This window comes from Pseudochaenichthys georgianus, chromosome 8, assembly GCF_902827115.2.
Source record: "Pseudochaenichthys georgianus chromosome 8, fPseGeo1.2, whole genome shotgun sequence".
Taxonomy (NCBI): domain Eukaryota; kingdom Metazoa; phylum Chordata; class Actinopteri; order Perciformes; family Channichthyidae; genus Pseudochaenichthys; species Pseudochaenichthys georgianus.
Genome location: NC_047510.2, coordinates 22,569,462 through 22,593,018, shown reverse-complemented (window position 1 = coordinate 22,593,018; position 23,557 = coordinate 22,569,462). Strand labels below are relative to the sequence as shown.

Below are 23,557 nucleotides of genomic sequence, written 5' to 3'. Positions count from 1 at the left end.
AACGTTCCTCTGCCTTTTATTTCCTGCAGTGTAAAGAATGTCATATTGTAAAAAGAGCTTCATAGGCTTGAAACTTGAATAAAGCTTCACAATGTAAATCAATAATGCCTTATTAAATACTAAATTATTTAATGTTTTAAATGTGTGAGACTTTTATGTAATTTCTGTTAATGGCCAGCTGTGTGTCTTTGTTAACCCATAGTTTAGCTTTCCATGAATTCAGTCAGTATATAGTAAAGCTTGGTTGCATTGTAAACATGGTTGAGTGTGCTGTATGTGGTTGCACCTGACTTCACCTGTGTGTACTGTAAACATAGACGTTGGGCAGATGGGGGCTACATGAAGGAGCAGTAAAGGGGGCTTTCTAAATCTGGCAGAGCTAGTGTCATGGCTGCCGGATTTGGCACCTCCTCTGTAACTTTGGCCAGGATGGTCATCATCATAGAAAGGACCCTGCCCTGGTGTTAGATTCCCCTATATTGTAGGCAAACAAAAGCTATTTACTCTTATCAGGTGAAATATGTAATAATCCCCCTCCTCATTATACAAGACTACACAAAAAAACACAACATAAGAGTTAGTAAAGTCATATTTGAGATTGAGAATGTAATTGCTTGCACAATTAAACAAAACAGCAGACACAACTGAACATGTTAAAAAAGAAGCAATTTGCGAATCAGAGATAACAAAAATGCCAACATCATGGGATTAATACAAGTGATCTCATCTTAATAACCATTACCACAAGTTAAAATAAATCACAAAGGGCTGAACATGCTGGTCTCAAGTCAGTGTTACATTATTTCTTTCATCCATTTCGGGGACACTGTCTCTTTAAAACGCGGAGGGAGGCGTGCAAAGACCATGGTAAGGACGTAGAGAGAGAAGTGGTGCGCTCTGACGGCGTGGGTCAATGTCTTATGAATGACAGCCGCCGTTTCAGGTTATTTGACATTGTGGCAGTGCAAGACACTTCTGCATTAAAGTGAGTTACGTTTTATTGTCCGGCTTGGGGGAAGGCAGGTGTGAAGGGGAGGGTCGCTGGATGAAATGCACCCCGGCTGCTGGACATACTGGTAGAGGAGCACGGCGCAAGGTTGTGTATTCTGCGTGGTTATTACAAAACCTCCTGCGAAGTCTCATGTCAGCTCCTGCCTGGATTTGTTGTCTTTAAATCTTGTGAGAGAAATTCACCTGGATAAGCTGAGCAGGGGAGCGACTTGACTGAGAAAAGTGTCTTTCCTCGCCTGCTCCTCCTGGACTCTTTCTCCAAAGTGCCAAACTCAAAGCGTACAGGCGACTTTTCCTGCGCAGGATGTACACAATTACAAGGGGTCCCAGCAAACTGGCCACCCAGCGACGGACAGGTAAGACACTGGACTGTAACTTGCACACATTTCCCTTGTATTCAAGTGTATTTCCATTTCAAATAAAATGTAAACTTTTATTTCCAGGGCCTACGCAGCCGGTTGACACCAAAATAAACGACTTCAAGCACAAACAAACGTCCTGGGGCATGCCTGAGTAAGTGTACATCTCCTGGTAATGAAAACGCACCATAATGCTGCTACTAGTGCTGTTTTTATAGGTCCCTTTTGAACATCTGATATATATGGTTTATTAAGAAGATTCATTGTTTTGGTTAAAGTACTATAATTGAATGACTGTGTCCTGGCACCAGTAAACGTCATCAACATGAGACAAGCAGCGTCTGATCTTCAGCCTGAATGATTTAACACACACCTTCACACTGTAGCTTCCCAAAGGCTCAGTCTAGATACTGTTTTCACGCCTTTTAATGTGTGTGTGTGTGTGTGTGTGTGTGTGTGTGTGTGTGTGTGTGTGTGTGTGTGTGTGTGTGTGTGTGTGTGTGTGTGTGTGTGTGTGTGGGTGTGTGTGTGTGTGTGTGTGTGTGTGTGTGTGTGTGTGTGTGTGTGGTGTGTGTGTGTGTGTGTGTGTGTGTGTGTGTGTGTGTGTGTGTGTGTGTGTGTGTGTGTGTGTGTGTGTGTGTGTGTGTGTGTGTGTGTGTGTGCTTGACCTTGTGGCAAGTCAAGGTGGCACATGGTCCTTGATTCAGCTGTTGCAATCTCTGACTCAACCAACCATTTTTGATTTTAGGCCAAAAGGCTGACACTTTAGAAATGTTGTCTAGTGCTGATGCAGACTATGTCAGACTACATTCTGACATATTGTCTTTCTTCTCCTACCTGACAGCCTTCCTGCCCCAAAGATAGTTTTCAACCGGCCAAATGGTAAGAAGTACCATCAGCCTGCTCTGGCTCTGCCTGCAGACAACCAGCAGGAAGAGAGATTCACACCCACGCACGAGGAAAACATTACATTTGTCTACAATGGTAAGGAACTGCCTGTACTGGAAAATCAAGATGAGACAACACTTGTTATTGTCTTACTGTATCCAGACACCCATCCCTAGTTTTTTGAATGACATTGTTTTACGATCAAGTGTTTAAATTAAAAGCTAACCTCCCCCTCCCAGGCCTCACCCACACAGCTGCCCCGACACTGATAGCCATGATAGGCACCTAGCAGAAAAATGCTCTCACACCCACATATGCTACTATATGACCCACGCTGGAGCATGTGCTGAAGAAACGGCATGTTTTGGCTCTAACTAGCACCCACCATACCCTCATGGGAAGAGTCTCGTTGTCTGCTTTCAGGAAAGGAAACAAAGGCATCAGACAGGATGAATGGTTTTATTTGGTCTGGGTGAAACTCTACACACTGGCCCAGTTTCAAAGTGTGCACTTCTTTTTAACATTCATTCAGTGTCAGGGAGACTTCATGAGGCTCAGCACCTCTCACTTTATGTCCTGTTAGGAGCTAATGTTGAAGCTCAGCCTCAGCAGCTCATAAACAACGTCAGTAACCTTGTCTTCCAGCGGACAAGGACACAAAGGAGCCACCCCCCCCTCCTGTTCAGGGTTGATTAATTATTTTCTTAAAGTACCTCTACATGATAAACTTAACCATTTAAGTTCTCTGAAAGTCATGACCTAAAGGCAGCTAGCAGAGATACAATCAATATCTCACACACACACACGCACGCACGCACGTACGTGACCAGTCCACATGCTGCATTATTTGAAAAACAAACGTGTGACAGGTTTATGAATCAGTTGCCCTTGTGGACTTTACTTGTTTGACGCTGTGGGTGTGACCCTGGGTTGTTTTAGATTTGAACTTTAACCACTTACATTCTTTATACCATATAACTTTGAATGAATTACACTACAGATAGTTTTTATTTTTGCTTTGATAATGATAAGATATATTTTAATCTGCTTTACCAAATGATAACATGGTTAATGGTCTACAAAACATGCATGTTACCTCAACATATTGCATTAGTTGTACATTTTGCATTGAATCAGTTTCAATAATGACTGCTTTTTTATTTATTGCATACCTAATGGTTTTATCCAATAATCACATTTATTCTAGGGAAAAAATTACAGTCATACCAGTGTAATAATTACAATAATCTGAATGCAATGCTTATCTTTATTCTAGTGGAACAAAGACTCTTATAACAGTGAACATTACATGTATTTTTTTTTACTTACTATAGTAGAGCTCCAGTTGTTTGGTTTTTGTGATTTTCCTGTGACTTTTAATTGCAGGAGTAGTGCTCCATCTTTGAATTTTGTGCAATGATAATAAAGGTTTTAATTTTATTCCATATCTTTTATTTGTTATTGTACTGACTGAGTGGTTGTGTTTTCAGCCTGGCAGGAGGTGGTGCAGCAGGATCCAGAGGAGGCCCAGGCAGCAGTCCACTATAAAGATACCGGTCCCAGTCCACACCTGAAAAGTGAGTACAGCTGCTCCTCTTCCTCACTGTCATCCAAACTACGCCATCCTCTCCTGCTCATGCCTTCAGGGAATCCATTTACATTTGACTGGTTAAAGCTGAATTAAGCACGATTTTCATGTATAAGCATCAATGTTTACGGGATGTGTAGCCAGTGGCGGTTCTAGACCAATTTGACTGGGGGGGGCTAGGCTGAGGCCAGTTATTTTCTGAGGGGGGCACAATAAATGCGGGACGAAAAAGACAAAGACAGTAGTAATTGTGTATAAGAAAACAATGCAATACAGTTATTGGTATTTGTTTCAGTACACATATTTATTTCAGATACTTATAGTTACAGTTTTTACACTCTAATGCAGGGGTCTCCAACCTTTTTTAGGATGAGCTACGTTAAAAAAATAAAACAAGTAGTGAGCTAGTTTTACTTTTTGTTTTTTGCAGTGTATATATTTAGCACATTTTAACATTATACTTTGTGTGCTGTTTGGGTCATGCGGGACAATTTTTTATTATTTTAACCTGCTTTATTTTGGGGTGGACCTCACATCCTCTAGGGGGGTCCGGGGGCATGCAATTAATTTAACTTCTGTTGGACAGCCATATACCATACATTCACAGTAAATATTTATTCAGCATGATAGCTGTCTAACAGAAGTTAAATTAATTTCTCACTTAATCTGACAATGTACTTAACCCCAAATAAAAGAACCCAATAAAAAGAGTTGTAATAACAATAACTCATCTCTCTCGAGTTTTATTTTTGAGCTTTGCTAAAAGCCACTGTGTCAAGTGTCCTACTTGGGTTGGGTCCGGAGTTGTCCAATATGGCGGACCATCTCGCACATGCGCAGTACAGATCGGGCAGGGGGGACAGATTGGGTAGTGACATACACATGTGCAGCCTCGAATTTCTCGCTACGAAGGACGCCGGCCTCGGTAGAATTCCAAGGAGCCTGGACATTGGAACAGTCCTTCGGCGGGACTCGATGACGTAGCATCCTTGAAATAATGGCTCTGGAGCAGCCTTCCTCGACATTGAGAAACACCCTGTGATCTATCACCAAGATGTATTTGACTAAAACTGTTATAATGGGTGTTTTAAGCTAATGAGTTTTAGAAACGTAATATAAAATAGACTAAGATAAAAATATTTATAATCAGTTTGTTAGCCATGCATTTAACATAGTGATGCAGATATCACTTTAACCACTGGAGGGCGCAACTCTAACTAGCGTCAAGTCAGAAGAAAAATTACAATGGCATTTCAAAAAGAACTGTCAAATAAACTGTCATGTCTCCTATTTCTACACTATAATGACTCCTGATTAAGCTTTGTAAACGTGGAAGTTATTTGTGCTAGGATAATAGAATAAGTATAGAAAACAAGATATGAGCAGAAGTATAATATTAATTTGTACTCGACTGATTTAAATGTGTAATTGAGATGACAAATCCGTCTAGTGATGTTGTAGGGTGTAATTACCTTTTTTACAACAGACTTTTTTTAACCAGTTTTATGTTTTTGTTCTCCAGATTTCGTGCCTTTAGATCTGGATGAATGGTGGGCCCAGCGTTTCCTCGCTAATATAGACAAGCTCTCCTGACACTCTTCTGGGATTTGTTGATCTTGACGGACGGTCAGGAGGTGAGACCTGAAGCAGGACGACTCACAGAGAGGACGCCAGGGCAGATGGGACGGGTCAAAATGCCCTGAAGTGGTTTAAATGGATTGAAAGCGCTGGGACGCTTGCAAAGACACCACAGAGAATCCCTTCTCTTGAACTCTTGCCTTTTACCTACAATCCATCTGTCTACAAATGTATAGTCTGCGACAGACTGAACACTGGAGGAGGACATCTTGAAGTTGAGGTTCCTCTCATCTTTCATATGTCATGTTACTTTGAAATGCAGTAAAGTTGTATTTTCAAGTAATCCTTTATTTGGAATCTTTGAATGCATTCGTCACATTGGTTACGAACACAGGAAAGTGTCAACAGCTCCATAAATGCTCAGGGTAAATCTTTTGTTATTAGATTTAATGATTGACCTGTTGAGAATCAATGTTTGACCACTGACAAGTCACATCTGCTGCTCACACACCATCTATAAACACTCTAGTTTGACCCAGTTCAAAAATATTTAATTACATTAAATATTGCCACATTCTGGTATTTAACATTTTATAAACCACAAAGCGAACATAACATTAACAAAAAAAGGATTTGCATTTGTAATGAAGCCCTGAATAGTCTCCTACCACTTCAAAGCTTTAATGCACACTTCACACATGGTATTTCACAAGGATTTTGAAATGAGAATCTAGAGATTAGAGTTGCCTCCATACTCCTGATGAAACAGTGCTGCACACAGGGATTTACAGAGAAGTTTCCTTCAGTTCATCTTCACAGCAGCTGCTCTTTAAAGCCTTTGTGTGCTCTCCATAAGGGTTCAATGAAGTAGTCTAGAGGGAAAGAGATGTGGTTTTAAGGCTCCAGACGAACACAGTCCTGTTGGTTCTCTTCTGCAGTCATCCAGCTTTGTACGCCCTTCAGAGGCTTAACGCCCAGTCAGTCTGCACTGTAGTGTCTGTCTCTCAGTGCTTCTCCAGCGCTTTAGTCAGCAGGTCGTTAAGGCGGGAAATCATCGGTCGGGGGTCGTCGTTCAGGCCGGCTGTGATCATAGCATTGTCATAGATCTGCAGAATGTAGATAAAGAGATGTAAAACTGCACTGATAAGACTTCAAAGTGTTGCATTCTGCTATAGGGTGTAATTGTGAAAAATGTTTCCTAGTATAAATCATATTTTCCGAAAATGGTTTCATCTGAAAACAACCATGTGGGCATAAATATCACAAAATACAAGCAAGTCACAAAATAATAGTGAGGGGAGCTGCAAACACCTGTATTCCAACACCTTACATTCAGCATAATGTGCATTTCCATCAACAGTCATATTAACCAGAAAACTTTTTACCAGAAAACTCATTCATGGTTTATTCCAATCACTTCTACTGGTTTGTTCTAGTAAAAGCACTATGGGTAATCTTTTTGCCACTCAATCAACATTACAAAAACAAGAGTTTTGCGAGGCAGCTGGGAATCATGGCGGGTTCACCAGCATTGCTGCCAGCTTGTGGTTTCATGTTATACCTTTTAAGCTATTGTCATTAACTAAACATTTCCTGCAGATGTTTTTAAAGTCAGGCTTCAAATGTGCCTCATCTGTGCAGGAAGAGTTTATTGATAGTATGTCCTTTAGAACAGGGGTTCCCAGGTGTTACTGCCGGGCCGCGAAATAGCTGTGAGTTTATCGTAATATTTGCAGAATTATAAATATATAAAAATATTTTATCATAATATTTTTTTTAAAAGGTGTTTAATGTTCGCACCTATACCAGTCATATTATTTCATCCAGTAGCCTAGTTAATCTTTAACCAGATAACCGTTGAAAATGGCTTTTATGATGTTCCGAGGGATTCGGCGTCTCAGCCTCTCGTGCGCACGAGAAAGTTACCGGTGCGCCAAGTAGGAAGACGAGCGCACAGGAGACAACCGTTTAATTGCAGACTGTTATGTTTATGTGGGGAAATGGCAGTGCATACATTATTTGAGATATATTTCAAACTCAGACTTCATTTTAAGGACATGTCGGCCAGGGGTGTAGAGCTTTATGTTTATTTTATTAGCTTTTCTTTTTAATGACCATTTTCTTAATGTCTTTCATTTTTTTGTAAAGCACTTTGAATTGACTTGTGTTGAAAAGTGCTATATAAATAAACTTGCCTTGCCTTTGTTTAAGCACCGGATTGGCAAAACAGGAGAGGAAACCAGTCTGCCTTGATCTATGAATTCATGTCCGGGACTCTCACGGTATCTGCTGCCCGCAGCTGTTTTATAGAAGGAAAACCTCCTTCACTTCATGAAATGGCTGCAGGCAGCATCAGGAGGCAGCGGGACGTGTAACTCCGCCCTCTGAGAAGTGCAGCACCAGCGCGCCAAGAGCTGTGCCTTTTTACGCACCGCCTTCGCTGTTTACCTTCATCAGAACAGCTTGAGAGTGACTGCAGGCTGCTACGTGTTAACCACACACATCGAACTGCCCGATTACTCCCCCTTTTATTAGTTTTATGAAGGAGATGTCCAGTCACCAAGGCGCATGGTGTGTGTGTTCTGCTCAGCTCTGTGTTTGTCATTTACATGTACACACATCTGGCTAACTCCATAGGTAGCCTATATGCGGGTGTTCCCAAAATAAATGAGTTTAATCTTAATCTCGATGTAGTGCTAAATGCTGTCGGACGAACGTCACTATCATAATATCTCCTGAAAACAAATGCCAGTCTCACTCACACACACACACACACACACACACACACACACACACACACACACACACACACACACACACACACACACACACACACACACACACACACACACACACACACACACACACACACACACACACACACACACACACACACACACACACACACACACACACACACACACACACACACACACACACACACACACACACACACACACACACACACACACACACACACACACACACACACACACACACACACACCTCGTTTTCCCATCACTGGATTATCCGTAAATCATACAAACAAAACCAAAACGTTGATTTATCTTTTTTTCCCTTTTTGGTTTTCCGAAAAACCAAAAAACATCACCGGTTCTTTTTTAAACGTTGTTAATATGTTTTGGATGCATATTGTTCTAGTATTTGTTCAGGATGTTACATACAATTAGCCTCTGTTGCTGCCTGCTGGTGGTGAGTAAATTGACAACTGGTCCGCGATTTTTTTTTAATGTATCTGCTGGTCCTTGGCACAATAAAGGTTGGGAACCCCTGCTTTAGAAGACAAACTGTAAGACTTGTGCTGTGGAATCGTATAATAGCCTGTACTCTACATAAAACCATAATAACACAGGACGTTTTGAGTTTCCATAAATAGCAAACTATATATATATATATTAAGACATGTTTCCCACATGCATCTTTAAGCCACAGTACCTGTTCCAGGAGCAGTCCAGCCAGCTCAGAGTTGCTCTCCTTCAGTGCCTGCAGCTTCTTGATCAAATCATGTCTGTCAGAGGGTAAGAAGAACAAGATAGTGAGAGCTGGACCAAAACACACCATTTATTCCATTCAGTCAAATCCATGCCACCATTACTTCCCCTCCCTCTCTCCCCCTCTCACCCTGCATTGATCTCCAGTGTGGGCTGCAGAATCTGCGCTCTCTCCTCAGGGGTGCGAGCCAGCTGCTGGGTGCGGAGGAAGTGGCGAGCAGCCCCCATCTCCAGCACCGTGATCATCGCTGGGTGGGTGTCCAGCCGGGGGGTCAGCTACGGGCCGAAGAGAAAATGTATCATGCAATGTGACATTATCTGACTTGAGAACACAACGGCCCAATGATTTGAATTCAACACATTTGAGGCCTAGTCTTATCTTCACCTTTATGTTGGTGACTCGGGGGCCCAAAGCGTTCTTCATCCAGGAGATGAGGTCTTCGGACTGATCCTGGGTCAGGCGCTCAGAGGCTGTAGGAGAGAGAACAAACAGGAGTCAGGACTGCAGCCGTGAGAGAGACAGCTGTTCTGGAGACACGAGAGGGGGGCAGACCTGGCTTCACGTCTTCAAACTTCTCCTCTTTGTAGTGATCCACCACGATGTCCGTCTCCACGGAGATCACCTTCTTCTTGTCGAAATCCCGCAGGTGGAGCAGGGTCAGCTCGTCAAACTGCTCGTAGCAGAACAGCACCTGAACACACCACAGAGGCGTGAAGCAGCGGTTTACATTCATAATGACAAGGTTATGATCAGTTTTATAGTGGCAGGCTCAAATGTTGTCTTTTTCTTCCCGCCTAACGACAACAGACTCTTGTATAATTAGCTGACGTGTCATAGATGAACATATCTGGGCAGTAATATAGCAAATACAAAACAAGTTTTCAGTTTAGGCCTAAAAGTTGATCAAATGTCCACTGCAAGCAAAGCTATTTAGAGTTTTTATAAGATGTTAAATAAATGATATCTATCATTGTTTTTGATTTGATTCATAACCAAGTAAACCAAATGAAGTGGGAAAGCAACATACAAACTAAGTTAAGTGAGTATTAACAGCTCAATAATTGTGTGGATAATGTGCCCTCTGTAAGGTGTAACAGAACATAACAGAACACATGCCATTGCTTCCGCCCTCTCACCTCCATGTCTTTCTGTTTCATGGCCTCGTAGTACGGGGAGTGCTCTGCCAGATGGCGGTTGGGCGCACACAGGTAGTAGATGTTGCGGTCGCCGGCCTTCATGCGGGAGGAGTACTCCATCAGGTTGGTCTGCTCGCCGGCAGGCAGAGCAGAGGACTCGTATCTCAACAGCTTCGCAATGTCCTCCTGTAGAGAGACAGCAGGGGGCGCCAACACTGCTATCATGTTCCAGACAACACATTTATCAAGCTTTGGCCACCTCTGTAGGAAGCTGTGTGCATCTCTACCTTGACGTCTTGTTCCTGCGTGGTGACGATGCCCTCCCTCATGAAGAGGCCGTACTCCTCAAAGAACTTCTTGTATTTCTCCGGCTCCTTCTTGCTCTGGTCGAGCAGGAAGCGGATCACACGCTGCTGCAGAACGTCACGCAGCTTCCTGGAGACAATATTGGAAAACAAGGCAGGAACTGAGAATTGCATCGTTAGTGAATATTTCCAAAAATGATAGATATAGATTTTGAGGATATGATGATGTGATTACACCAGTTGTGTTTGTATGCTTGTGTGTTTCCATTAGAAGACTTACGATTCACACAATGTGTTGACAGAGTCCATTTTATTTATTGTTTTTGTTGTGTGGTTTCATTTGACTATTTTGGATATTTCATGTTATTATATACAATAGTACCATTCCTATTTAACTCTTTGAAAGTGTGTACTTGCACATGTATGCTCTTATAGCAGGGGTGGGGAACCTTTTTCCTCTCAAGGGCCATTTCAATTTGTTCAACATCCTCCGAGGGCCGTACAAATTATTGACCTCTGCTTAAAAATACTAAAAGCACAGCCCATTAATTTCGCCTTTCTTTCATGCTGTGCAAAGAAAAAGCAACCTCTTAATCCAGATATCTTACCATGACTCGCGTATGCGGTATGCATGCACATGCACGGTTGTGGCATAGCTAGCTAACCAGATGCTAATAACAACAAAGTTATTGACTCTATGATCAGTATGACAGATGCCACTGGGCTTTCAACTAAAGACACAGCCACGCAAAAACTGCGGCATGTGTACGGCTCCTTATGGGTACTGCCATTTTTGGAAGTGCCGGAGCGGCGTTCTGGCGCTCTCCGTCAGAACTACACCCCTGTCAGACGAGACATATACCACGTGATAACACGTTAGGCTCGTGTTGTGTTCAAGGACCCTGACCTTGGCCAGGAAAAACAGGCACTTGCTTGTTTAATTCTTTTGCGGTCTAGATTTCTTTAATTGTTTTGCGTCTGTTTATAAATTACCTCGAGGGCCGTACCAAATGGTCTCGCGGGCCGTATACGGCCCGGGGGCCGGAGGTTCCCCACCCCTGTCTTATAGACTATGCATTACATGCATGCACACAATGTACAACCATATCTGTTTTTTTATTACTGCTAATTTCTATTCCGTATTTCATTCCTTTTTATTCCATTCCATTTATATATAAATACTGTTATATTTTACTATATTTCTTATTATTTTTTATATTTTTCTAGTTCTCTATGTGTTTTTCATTTTTGTTTTACTTTATGTATGCACCACGACACCAAGTCAAATTCCTCGAAAACAACATTGCACACATATCACAACTGTTCCTGGGACAACATATTGTCAAACAAAAGTAGTTATTGCGACAGGCTTGACTATGCCTTGAACACAGACATTAAAACCTGTGTAAAAGTGCTGTTTTACCTGATGAGGGCGCTCTCCTGCAGCAGCTCTCTGCTCAGATTCAGAGGGATGTCCTCACTGTCCACCACACCTGCACACACACAGTCAAACTCAGCGCTGGAACATCAAAAAACGTTTGATTCGCCTAAAATCGACATGAAATAATACAGTAGAGTATAACAAACGATGCAGACCTCGGAGGAAGCGCAACCACTTGGGCAGGATGTCGGTTGCTTTGGTCTGGATCAGAACCTTCCGGCTGAACAGAGCCACGCTGGAGCCCATCTCCCTGCTCACATCAAACATGCTCGGCTTCTGTTGGGGCAGAAATAACGATTGATGAAATAAGTTCATTTGTACTTAATACCACCTATGAAACAAAATGTCTTGGGGGAAGAGTTACATGACAGGTTGGCGTTATTTCAGGGGTTGCTGTGACACATTATGGGGCCCGGAAAACAGTTCAAATTCACTTTGAAGTGTCAGCTCACCGCGTCAGGAACATAGAAGATGCTCCGGATGTTGACGGGTGCGTCGGTGCGGTAATGCAGCGTGTAGCGGGGCTTATCGTAGGCCTGGGCCACGTAACGGTAAAACTCCTCGTGCTGCCAGTCACTGATCTCTTTAGGCTCCATCATCCACAAGGCCTGAGGGGAATCAGAGCACAAACCAAACATATTTCACATACATGTATAACATTTTACTACAGTGCTTTCTAACTTTAGAAGTACTCCTCAGCTCAGACTGCAAAATGAACAGTTAACAAACCATATTTAACATTCACAATAGCGGCATTGTGGTCAAGTCATCAAAATTATTCTACTAAATAAGAACGTCCACCTAGGTGTGAATATATTGTAAATACTGAGACTATTTCATTTGAAACTGTGCCAGTGTGTACAGAAAGGAACTCAAATAAAGCCTAATATAAGTCTGCAGAGGCAACACAGACAATTTGTTTATAAATGAAAGAAGTTGTAACTGCTTCAAAAGCCCACCTGACCCAGATCTAATGTTTACACAGTTCAAGTGAAGGGTTTGCTCAAAAACAGCTTCACTGGTCGAGCTCAACCGTCTTTACACGATGATGACCTTTTTGACTTTTTCTCTGAGTAAGGTCACATTGAGCCGCAGAGTCACAGGCTCACCTGCAGAGTGTTGAGCCTCCGCCCGTTCAGGAAGATGGGGAAGCTGACAAAGTTGCTGTACTTGGTTACAACCTCTGAAAGAGAAACAACAGCTAGTTAGCTCATGGAGTGACGCATGTGTTTTATCACCGCAGTAACAGCAGTTATACCTTTGACTCTGTCCTCAGTGGAAAACTCTTTGCAGTCGTCTTTGAAGCGCAGCACGATCTTTGTTCCCTGTTGAACACCGGTGGCTTCAGCGATCTCAAAAACTCCAGAGCTGATGAAGACAATGACAGAGATGTTGTTTTTATTTCCAAATTCGTTTTGCAGATAGCTAGTTTTAGTTTGGATGCACTTCTACTCTATGTTTTTGGGCCAGTGATGGACAGATGTGTGTATACATTCTTTGTTCTGCTGCAGAAAACAATAACACTGAAGAACACTTTCATTCCCACTCTTGATATAAAATGTTGTCCTCCCCATCCCTCGCCCCCCTCTCACCCGTCAGAGGACCACTTGTATCCGGGTGCGTCGGGCTCAGCTGATCGCGAGTAGACCTCCACCGAGTCAGCCACCATGAAGGTGGAGTAGAAGCCCACCCCGAACTGACCAATGATGGAGCTGCTGGCCTCCGCCTGGTTGGTCAGGGCATCCAAAAAGGCCTGCAGGGAAGGAATGATTATTATGGCTTCATCATAACAAAAGTGTGACATTCATAAACTAATGCATTCATTGGGTCGTTCATTGTATATAAACAAACTGACCTTTGACCCGGAGCGGGCGATAGTGCCCAGGTTGGCCACCAGCTCCTCTTGGTTCATCCCCACTCCTGTGTCCTGCAAAGCACAGAGAGCCCCAGTCACTTACAGTCTCTGTAGCTAACTGTACAATACTCATCCACCAGGGGGCGAAACATCTCAAAAACAGCCCAGGAACCAGAGGCCGTTTCTCAATGTGGAGGAGGCTTGCGAAAGCACAAGTATGCTGGACATTTAAACAGTGATTCGGCGCCACTCGATGACGTAGTATGCTTGAAATAGTGGCTCTGGAGCAGCTTTACTCGACATTGAGAAACGGCCACAGTCTACCTGAGCCTTTGTTCACTGCAGGAACATGTTTCACACTTGAGTATCCACTGACATTTGCAAACATTTGGATGAACCATGTTTTTCATTTATCTCCACTCTTCTTTCCCAATTTCAGCCAGACATCTTCTGGGCCACCCTTTGGCTTCGAGCTTCTACCTCTCGCTCCCTCTGTACGGTGTCCTCTCATCTATACTGATTAGGGATTTTTTTTTTTTAACTATTATTCTCTCTTCTCCTTTTTTGGATAGTAGTTGGTGAAAACAGACACTAGTAAAATCTTGATTGCTATTATTGCATTTGTTAAAGGCGTGCGTATTATGTAATAACACATCTTCTTAACCAATCACATACAACTTTGAAAATGTCTTGCATTAAAGGTGGGGTAGGTAAGTTTCAGAAACCGGCTCGAGATATGTTATATTCCATGGAATGCTCTTAACATCCCGATAGCAATGAATATCTTAAGTGCTTTGACAAAAAATCCATAAAAAAATTTCATCTGTGGAAGCCATGGTACTGTAAAAAGCACGACCCGGCTAAACGGATTGGATTGCCGCCCTGTCTGTCAGCCTTCCATCTCGTGCACGCACAAATGTATCTCGTGCCGTCATTGGGCGTGCATTGCAGCAGTACTTCAATGACTCGCCAGCAACAGGCGGCCACTTTCACCATGGCAGAGTTAGGTTCAACATCGTCTACTGGTGGTAAAAGAAATAATGTAACGGAGCAAATTAGGAACAAAAACAAAGTGGAAACTAGGAGAATTCAAACCAGAGTCAATATCGGAGTTGCTTTTCAACGATGGCGACTACTGATGGAACACATGGGGGTTATTCCCTATCTTTATTCAAGTGGTATTTAAATTTGAGAGCATACTTTATGTATTTATTTCCCTCAAACCCGGTCCTCGCACTCAAATAGTGCCTGCTAGATTTGCTCTGCTTCTGCTCAAACTGTACGCTTGCACTCAGATATATTGCTGCTTACAGATTTTTTCTGCTCTCAGATTTATTCTGTGCGCGCTCGAAACTTTTGTGCAACAATCCTGTCAAAATCCCTCAACCAATAGGAGGCCAGGTGTCCTTGCGGGTGCGTTCGCTTTACTTATTACAGCGTCCCGTAAGGGCGGTTACTCTTTGGTTTGTCTTTGGTGCGATGACAGGGTTTGAGTGAAGGAAATCAATAAAGTATGCTCTCAAATTTAAATACCACGCTCTTGAATAAAGATAGGGAATAACCCCATACACACCGAGTTGAAATCTGACGCCGTGGTCGCTCTTTTTCTCTTGGACAGGTAATTATCTGTTTTGTATGGTTTACAATTCCCCTGAACTATATAGCCAACCTAAGTCATGTGCACGTTCATGTGTGTTGGAGGAGGTGCTCTGTAAGGAAGTCTGAAGGAAGGGGCGGTTTCTTTTCGGCTGTGTACTTTCAAATTTTAGTGAACTCGAGCCGGTTTCTGAAACTTACCTACCCCACCTTTAAGTATCAACCACAATTGATGCAGACCTATCTAACACAGCGATGGTTATACCTGAATGGTTAAGGTGCCCTTGGCACTGTCAGTCTGCAGGTGGATCTCCATCTGAGCCGTTTCTCCGCCTGCCGTCATCAGTTTGTGGCGCAGCTTCTCCAGAGCGTCGCTGCCGTTGGAGATCAGCTCCCTGATGAACACCTGGTGGGTCGGAAGGAGGAGAACAGTTACAGGTTATATCTGAAAGGTCAATCAAGCTAAATAGTATGCTATTCCTCTCTCTGACAGACTCTATGCATTATATTAATGCACACAATATCTTGTTTTTTTACAATGTAAATACTGCTATATTTTAGTATGTTATTATAGTTTTCTTAAAATAGTTTTCTATCTGTGTTTTACATTTTTGTTTTACTTTATGTATGCACCAAGACACCAAGTCAAATTCCTCGTGTCAACCTACCTGGTAATAAAGGTGTTTCTGATTCTCTCTCTCTCACTAACACACACACACACAATATACCACTAACCTCCTTCTCGGAGTACAAGGACCTGGCAACAATGTCCAGCAGTTTTTTCGTCTCAGCCTGAAATTCATGTTTGGAAAAGTCACCTGCATGAATCATGGGGTAGAAAAAAAACATTCAGATTATCTTAAATCTAACAAATCAGAAGCTTGTCATTGTCTTTGAGCGAGTTGCATGTCTGCAGCTGTTCCGGCACCTTGAACAGCCTCAGTGTCGCTGATGATGGTGTGCAGAGGCTCCTCTTCAGGCTCCTTCTCCAGCTCCTTCTCCAGCTCCTTCTCCAGCTCTTTCTCAGGCTGCTTCTCCGCCTCCTGGGTGCTGTAGTAGGACTGCTGGCTGAAGCCCAGGCCGGGTCGCTGGGAGCTCCACAAGGGGGGCCGACTGCTCCACCCCCGCTGCTGTCCAGCCTGCAGGTCTGATGGCAAGAGGGGAGTCAGCTGACACTTACATTGTTATCTTTTTGGATGCCTTAAATCAGGGGTGTCCAAACCTTTTTCACCGAGGGCCACATACAGAAAAATATACGAAGGGCTGGGCCGCTTATAGGAGGTATATTGCCTCGTAAGTTAAGTTATAAGTTAGCAAAATGTAGGTAAATTAGGCTTGATACATGAATATGCTTTAAGAAAAAAACAGCCTACATCACAGCTCTCTATAGGGTTTCATTTATCTCGTTGGCAACTCATCCCTTAAAACAGAAGCCTCAGAGTGAGTATAATAAGATGAAATATGAAGAGTCTATTTAAAGCTCGTTATGTAAATAAGTCATTGGGCTTTTGGAAAAATGTTTTCAACATGAATATTACTGTGTAATATATTTTCACATATATATTTAAGAGGTACAATATAATACAAGCACAAGTTTCATTTGTGGGCCATATTTCATTATACTTTTTGAATTTGCTGAGGGCCGATTCAAAATGGCCAGCGGGCCGCAGTTTTGACACCCCTGCCTTAAATGTATTTCGAAAACACTACCATAAATGTGATACCTACACTAGAGAACAATCTTAAGACCCAGTAAAAAAGCGTGAAGAATAGATATGATACTACTCTCTCTTTTTTACAGCAAAGTATATGAGAAACCTTTTAGGATAGCTGTTTAGTGATGCCAGCTGTTTCAGTGACTGAGAGACACTGGAGTCATGTTTGCAAAGGATCTTTTCACATCAAGGACATACATTTGAGTACAGCAACCAATTACTTTATTGACATTAGGGTACAGGTTATCATCTTTCTTATTACAAAGGTTTCGGAAACCTTTCGCTTTACCTTCTTAACTAGGAGTTTTCCTGTAACCTTGTAACCCTGTATATTAAGATTTGTATTTGATGTTGCGTCTAGGTGACAAAGTGTTGGATATTGATGCCGGCATGCCGCCTGTCTTAATTGTTATGACAACCAGTCAAAATCCCTTAAAACCAATCTGTTGCAGGTGCAGAGATGTGATGATGTAATAACTGAGTTCTATAAGCAACCCCTTGGTTTTAATTCATATTGTAGTTGTGTACCTCCTAAGTGAGCTATCAACACAAGGAGCTCGTGGACTTGCACTGTAAGCACGTAAATAAGGCATCATCCGACGCAGAGTTCACATCACTTTATACATCCATGCAGCTGTCATCAACTAGCATGGGAGCTAACTCGGCTCATAAACACAGCTTACCTCCAGTGAACGAGCGCGAGGTAACTCCGCTGCTGAGTCCTCGCACACATGACGTCAGCCGTGAGTTGGTCCTCGAGGAACCGAGGGCGAACCGGGCCAGCGCGAGGCAGCGGGACATGTTGACAGACAAGGGACAATAAGACAAGTCGACTGACCGACTGACACACGCCGGACGATGTTAGCGAAAAAGGACCCGCGACGGCGCCATGTAATGACGTAATTAGGGTGTTCATCACACTGCCTGATGTAAAGTTAAACATTTTACACAGACTAAAATGTAATTTAAAAAGATATATAGGTGTACATTAAAATGTAGTTTATATGCATTGGAAAAAAACATACTAGCACTTAATATGTATCAATGTAGTACCCTCCTTTATTAGGTCATTGATACATTTCAGTTAATTTGACCTTCAAGGTCATCTGATCAAATCTGAGGAATTTTTTTATAATTATGTTTCAAGTTAATGCTGATTGTAACTGAAACGATTATTTAATAAATTGCGAAGTCTGGCTTATTTTTCTGCCTTTTTTATATTTCGTTATTATTTGGGAATCGTTTTTTCAAAGCAGTCAATATTAAATGAGTTTTACCTTGGCTTACATTAAAGCACATATAGTTGATTGGCGTTGTTAACTGCAAGGTGAAGCAAATCATCTTGGTGATTTGGGGTGTTCTACTTTGAGTGTTTCACATACTAAATGATTGATCAATCATTTGGATGTATGTTAATACAAATATGAAATAATTCCGATCCTAATGCTGAACACAACATCACTCTTTCCAAACAGAAATATTCAAAGCAGAGTCTGTGGCACACAGGTTTATTTAACAATATGGTATATAAGTACGAAATGAGCCATTTGAACCAGTTTGTACAGTGATTTCTTTCTTATTTTCTGCATATTTACAGTACTGTCTAGACGCATGATTTACATTAGAGAACAGTTCATCATCAATTCAAGTTTAATGCAAGAGAGAAAATGATGCACAAAACCCTCTGAACACAAATCAGCAGTCAAACAAGTTAATTTCCCACCACAGGCAAAAGAGACTCGAATGAGAATTTCCTTTGACTCAGCGAGAGACAAAGCATTTTTTAAACATTTGCAAGACAGATACTGGGCCCAGGCCAGTAAAAAGAACATTCCGGCACCTGTGAACATTAACAAGCTTCATTGCAGATTTGTCTTACACTTGCTTTGTGTTTGAGTGTGTGCAATAGTTCTTAGATCTATACAATTACATTTTTTTCATAGACTCTGCAAACCAGAAAGAAATTAAGGCTTTCCCAAAGGCAGTCCTTTTTGAAAAATGGCATTTTAGAATAAATTAGCCAGGAAGGAACAGAGGAACTGAGCAAGAAGTGAAACCTGGCAAAAAATTTCCAGACAAATAATTTTACAGTCTTCTCAACACAAATGCGATATTAATTTGCAAAGGTACAAAATAAAAAAAATTGAATAATAAAATGAAATATTTTTTGTTTTGAGAAGTTTTGTTAAAAAAAAGTCAATACCAGAGCATAAAAAATGAAAAACAAATGAAAACAACACAAAGACCATCGCAAATTATTGCAGGGCTGGTCTGAACCAAAAATATATTCTTTGTCGTCTTCTTTTAAATCACTCTCTGGGTTGGAAGAAAAAGCAGTCCCTTGGTTTAAGGAAAGTTCACAGTCTGTAGGCCTCGTATGACTCATTTGTTTGTATTTCTTTTAGCTTTTTACATCAGCAAGTACAAAAATGTCTCCGCTGAAAACAGAACAAGGCCTTTCTTCTGTCCAAAAATGCTACAATCCTTCAACAAATTTTTCCAGCGTGTCGCCTGTCGGGTCACCAACCATACCCATGTCATTACTCAACCCTCCTCTGTTTGGCGTGTTAAGTTGTGGGAGCATGGCACTCTGCTCAGGTGTACCCATGTGTCCCTGGTCCATGGACCCCGACATCGGGCCTCCAAGGCTGGGGTGGGGAGAGCTGGAGTGTAGGGCGCCGTGTTGAGGTGAGGGCTGGGGCTGTATCCGCGGGGAGGGACTGGAATGCGGGGGCTGCTGCGAAGGCGGACGGGGTGATTGCACTGGGGCTGGGGAACGAACTTGGTTTCCCAGGGTGTTTGCCATTGTCTGTCCAGGTAAGTGAGCTCCTCCCTGGGCCTGGCCTTGGAGCATGTGAGATTGTGGACTCATCGAGTTTGCCTGTGTTGGAGAGCCCATCTGCTGCTTTAGCATCTGCTGCTGCTGCTGTTGCTGCTGAAGCAGGCGCTGCTGGAGGATGTTCTGCGGGACCTCCATGCCCATGCCAGGCTGACCCATTTGAGACGTGGGAGGGAGCTGTCCCATGGGGCCCGTGCCTCCTTGCATTGCCATTTGCTGCTGCATACGGAGTTGGGAGTAGGTTGCTGGCCCCGGCTGCTGCTGGGGGAACTGACTGTGGCCCTGAGGCATGCCTCCCTGCTGCGCCTGCTGCTGCCCCTGCTGCGCCTGCTGCTGCGCCTGCTGCTGCTGCTGCTGCTGCGCCTGCTGCTGCTGCTGCTGCATCTGCTGCAACCGGAGCAGCTGCTGTCTGCGGTACATTTGGGGATTGCCGTTTTGGGCAGCATTCATCATCTGGCCTTGGGGGCCCATGGTTGCCATACCCTGGGGCCCTGCCTGCGGAGGAGGCTGCTGCTGAGGTGCCATCACTGGCCTCTGCACCTGGTTTGCCATGGCTGCCATGGCCTGCATTCCTGCCTGGGACCCCAGCATGGCCTGATTCTGCTGCTGCTGCTGCTGCTGTTGTTGTTGTTGTTGTTGTTGCGCCTGCTGCTGCGGCTGTGTGGCCTGGTACTTTGCTGTCCTCTGTTTAATGAAGGCAGCCATAAGGTGGGGGTTGGACTTGAGGATGTTAAGGACCTGCTGTTGCTGCTGCGGGGAGCTGGGAGATTTAAGGGTACGCAGTAATTCTTGCAGAGCACTCGGAGCAATATTTCCAGGTATCCCACGTGGCATACCTAGCTGCTGTGGTGCCATGCCCTGCTGCTGTGAGGCCCCCTGGGGAGTCATGACCCCAGGCATTTGGAGACCCTGTTGTTGGGGCATCATGGGTCTCTGCATGAGCTGGGCCTGCTGGGGCATGGGGGCTCCCTGAGCCTGCTGAGGTGCCATGGTGACCTGTTGAGGAGGGACCTGCGGCTGATGCACCTGCTGATTCGGCATCCCCGGACCCCACTGGCCCTGCTGCATAGCCTGCATCACCTGGGGGCCCCGAGGCCCCTGCATCATCTGCATCTGGCCCTGCATGGGCCCCATCATTCGTGGGTGGTTCATGGGTATCCCATTCATGGCATAATTCTGCTGCTGCTGTTGCTCCTGCCTTGCTTTGGCTGCCATCTCAATCTGTCTGGCCACCTTTAGGGCTGCAAGGAGCGGCTGTTGTTGCTGCTGCTGCTGCTGTTGTTGCTGCTGCTGCTGCTGCTGCTGTTGTTGTTGTTGTGGTGGTGGCTGAGGCTGCTGTTGGTGGGGCATGTTAGGCAGAGGTGACTGCTGCTGATGAAGAGGAGAGGACTGAGGCCCTGGTTTCCCCTGTGGCCCCGGTGTTGGGGGCTGGCTGCTGCGGCCATTGTTGGGGAAGCCTTGGATGATGTTGGCAGGGTTTTGTGGCTGCTGTTGCTGGGGCTGTGTGGGCATGGGCTGGGGCGTCTGGGGCGTGTTAGGCTGCTGCACAGAGTTGGGGGTGTCGGGGGCAGCTGAGGTAGGTGGAGATGGCATTGGCATACCCCTTCCAGCCATGGTGGCCATTCGACGGCGCATCATTTGAGCCTGCTGGAGCCGGTGCTGCAGCTGCTGCTGACGGAGTTTATGCTTGATGTTAAGACAGAAGGGAACAGGACACTTGTTCTCCTGACAGTGCTTGGCGTGATAACAACATAAAGCAATGAGCTGTTTGCACACAGGGCAGCCACCGTTGGTCTTGCGCTTGCAGCCTTTGGTGTGTTGAACTACCCTCTTCATCTTCTGGCATGACGGGAGCGAGCAGTTGGCGTTGCGGCACTGGCAGGCGTGGACCAGGGACTGGATGCAGCGCTGGATGCTGAGGCGTCGGCTCTCCTGGGGGCTCTTGGAGGCCTCTCCACCCGGACCGTTGCTGTCGTCGTCCAGACCAAGACCCCACTTCACCATCTGGTGCTCGTGGCCCTTAATGTTGTAGCAGTTGATGCATAGGTCGTAGTCCTGATGGAAGGTAAGGAGAACACATCAATGTTATGTTAAGATTTACATTTAATTCAAAACTGATATAGATGATCAAAACTATCCGTTTTTCGCTGGTGTTCCCTACCTCACAGACGGTGCAGTGCCAGCGAGTCTCTACATGGTGCTTGCACTCATTGCAGGTGTATACAAAGCGGTCCTGGCCCTGGTTGTGTAGTTCTACCAACATACACATGGTGCTCCATTTGCACCTCCTCAGTGAGCTGAACTCCCAGTGCTTGTCCCTGGCTAAAGTCAGAAAGGCATCGCGGCCGTCCATCAGGTCACAGGTCAACAGAGGATCGGGGTCCATGATGGGAGGCAGGGTGTTAACGACCGGGCCGGCATGGAGGTGGATAACAAAAAACACCTGGTAGTAGAAGGGAGGAGAAATGTAAAGGTAAGTTGTTCAGACGGTTAAAATGTACTGTTACAAATAAGAACTCTGAAATCAATAAGTCTGCAAGAGTTAAAATTGTGGGTGTGATACACAACACGCACCGTTTATAGAATTTAAAGAAAATCAGGAAACCTTTAAAAAGATGTTAATAGAAAGTATCTGCACTACTCTCTAAAGCCAATGGGTCCTGTAGTATGTACATACGAGCAGTGTACCAATAAGATGTACAGTTAGGAAAAAATAACATTCTTTGCAATTATTTGGTCAATTGCTTGGCTTAAAAGGTGTCAATTTTACTGTAATGTATTTACCTAAATATTTAAAAGTACTTTAGGGTTTTTTACCTCCTTATGTTTCTCCATCGAGGCGTAGAGTTTCTGAGACAGGTCATTGGCTACATTCGGCATCCCAGGCTTTTTCTTATTGGCTCGGCTGACGCTGCTCTTGTTTTTGTTGGTTTTCTTACTGTTCTTCTTTTTGGCATTCTTGGTGTCAGCTGGCGCTCCCTTGAGATAGATAGACATGAACGTTAAGAGCGATTGCAAAAAAGACAAGATGAGGTTATGCAATTAAGATGAGTGGTTATACAATGCCCGAATGACTGCTGAAAGCTTTCATATAATGACGACTTGAGGATGATAACATCTGGGGTGAAAAAGAGTACGAAGCACGGGGCTGTTGATTTTGGCATAAGAGCGTTCTTTTTTTAAAAACCCATTCAATCGTGCTATGCGTCTAACTCACCTCTGTGGTCTCAGTGCAGGCCGTGTTCTCCTCCTTCTTCCTCTCTTCCTCCTCCTGCTCCAGCTCCTTGATGCTCTCCTCCAGTACATTAGGCCAAAAGTCACCCTCAAAGTACGGCAGCTCGTTGGCAGTGGTGATTCGGTCTTCAGTTGCCTGTTTGAATATGTCCTGAACACAGAAACAAAATACGTCCATCACAACACAGCTCTAACAGACAAGTTACCTGCAAGTAACACCAGGTCAAATATAAAACTTTCAAAAGCTTCTTTATGGCAAATTGTGAAAAAGACATCAGTCCTAATAGAGTGCCACAGTGACGCGTCCTAAAATTAACTCCTTCCGGTTCCTTCGACAAAAACCAATGCAATTTCTCCGTAGGATTTTGGAAAAAAGCTGGAAATAAGGTCTGTGGTTGACACAAATTGAAGAGACAGATCACGTATTGTTCAGCCGGATAATATCCACATGTCTAGCCTACTTTTATAATTTTCTAATCATAAATCTATCGATTAGATT

General features: G+C 43.8%; 3 protein-coding genes across 3 annotated transcripts in view; 1 reads left to right on the top strand and 2 right to left on the bottom strand.

Moving 5' to 3' along the window:
• Nucleotides 1-857: 857 nt before the first annotated feature.
• LOC117451017 (MAPK regulated corepressor interacting protein 2-like) lies at nucleotides 858-5,774 on the top strand. Its single transcript, XM_034089091.2, has 5 exons — nucleotides 858-1,367; nucleotides 1,455-1,524; nucleotides 2,215-2,354; nucleotides 3,749-3,835; nucleotides 5,369-5,774. The coding sequence occupies exons 1-5, from the start codon at nucleotides 1,316-1,318 to the stop codon at nucleotides 5,437-5,439; spliced, it is 420 nt and encodes a 139-aa protein (XP_033944982.1). The 5' UTR covers nucleotides 858-1,315; the 3' UTR covers nucleotides 5,440-5,774.
• A 185-nt stretch (nucleotides 5,775-5,959) lies between these two features.
• trap1 (TNF receptor-associated protein 1) lies at nucleotides 5,960-17,865 on the bottom strand. The gene is made up of 18 exons (XM_034089090.2): nucleotides 17,669-17,865; nucleotides 16,199-16,417; nucleotides 16,006-16,088; nucleotides 15,536-15,676; nucleotides 13,675-13,746; nucleotides 13,412-13,572; nucleotides 13,078-13,187; nucleotides 12,929-13,002; nucleotides 12,272-12,427; nucleotides 11,975-12,095; nucleotides 11,802-11,871; nucleotides 10,361-10,508; nucleotides 10,074-10,259; nucleotides 9,490-9,628; nucleotides 9,322-9,407; nucleotides 9,067-9,212; nucleotides 8,881-8,953; nucleotides 5,960-6,530 (listed from the first exon to the last, which is right to left on the bottom strand). The coding sequence occupies exons 1-18, from the start codon at nucleotides 17,784-17,786 to the stop codon at nucleotides 6,429-6,431; spliced, it is 2,205 nt and encodes a 734-aa protein (XP_033944981.1). The 5' UTR covers nucleotides 17,787-17,865; the 3' UTR covers nucleotides 5,960-6,428.
• A 612-nt stretch (nucleotides 17,866-18,477) lies between these two features.
• The window catches only part of crebbpb (CREB binding protein b), a 52,229-nt gene continuing 47,149 nt past the window's right edge, over nucleotides 18,478-23,557 (bottom strand). The window contains exons 28-31 of the mRNA XM_034088794.2: nucleotides 23,042-23,209; nucleotides 22,642-22,803; nucleotides 21,986-22,267; nucleotides 18,478-21,879 (exon numbers count right to left, since the gene is read on the bottom strand). Of these exons, the coding sequence (XP_033944685.1) occupies nucleotides 19,462-21,879; nucleotides 21,986-22,267; nucleotides 22,642-22,803; nucleotides 23,042-23,209 (3,030 nt within the window). The 3' untranslated portion in view covers nucleotides 18,478-19,461. The remainder of the gene's footprint in view (nucleotides 21,880-21,985; nucleotides 22,268-22,641; nucleotides 22,804-23,041; nucleotides 23,210-23,557) is intronic.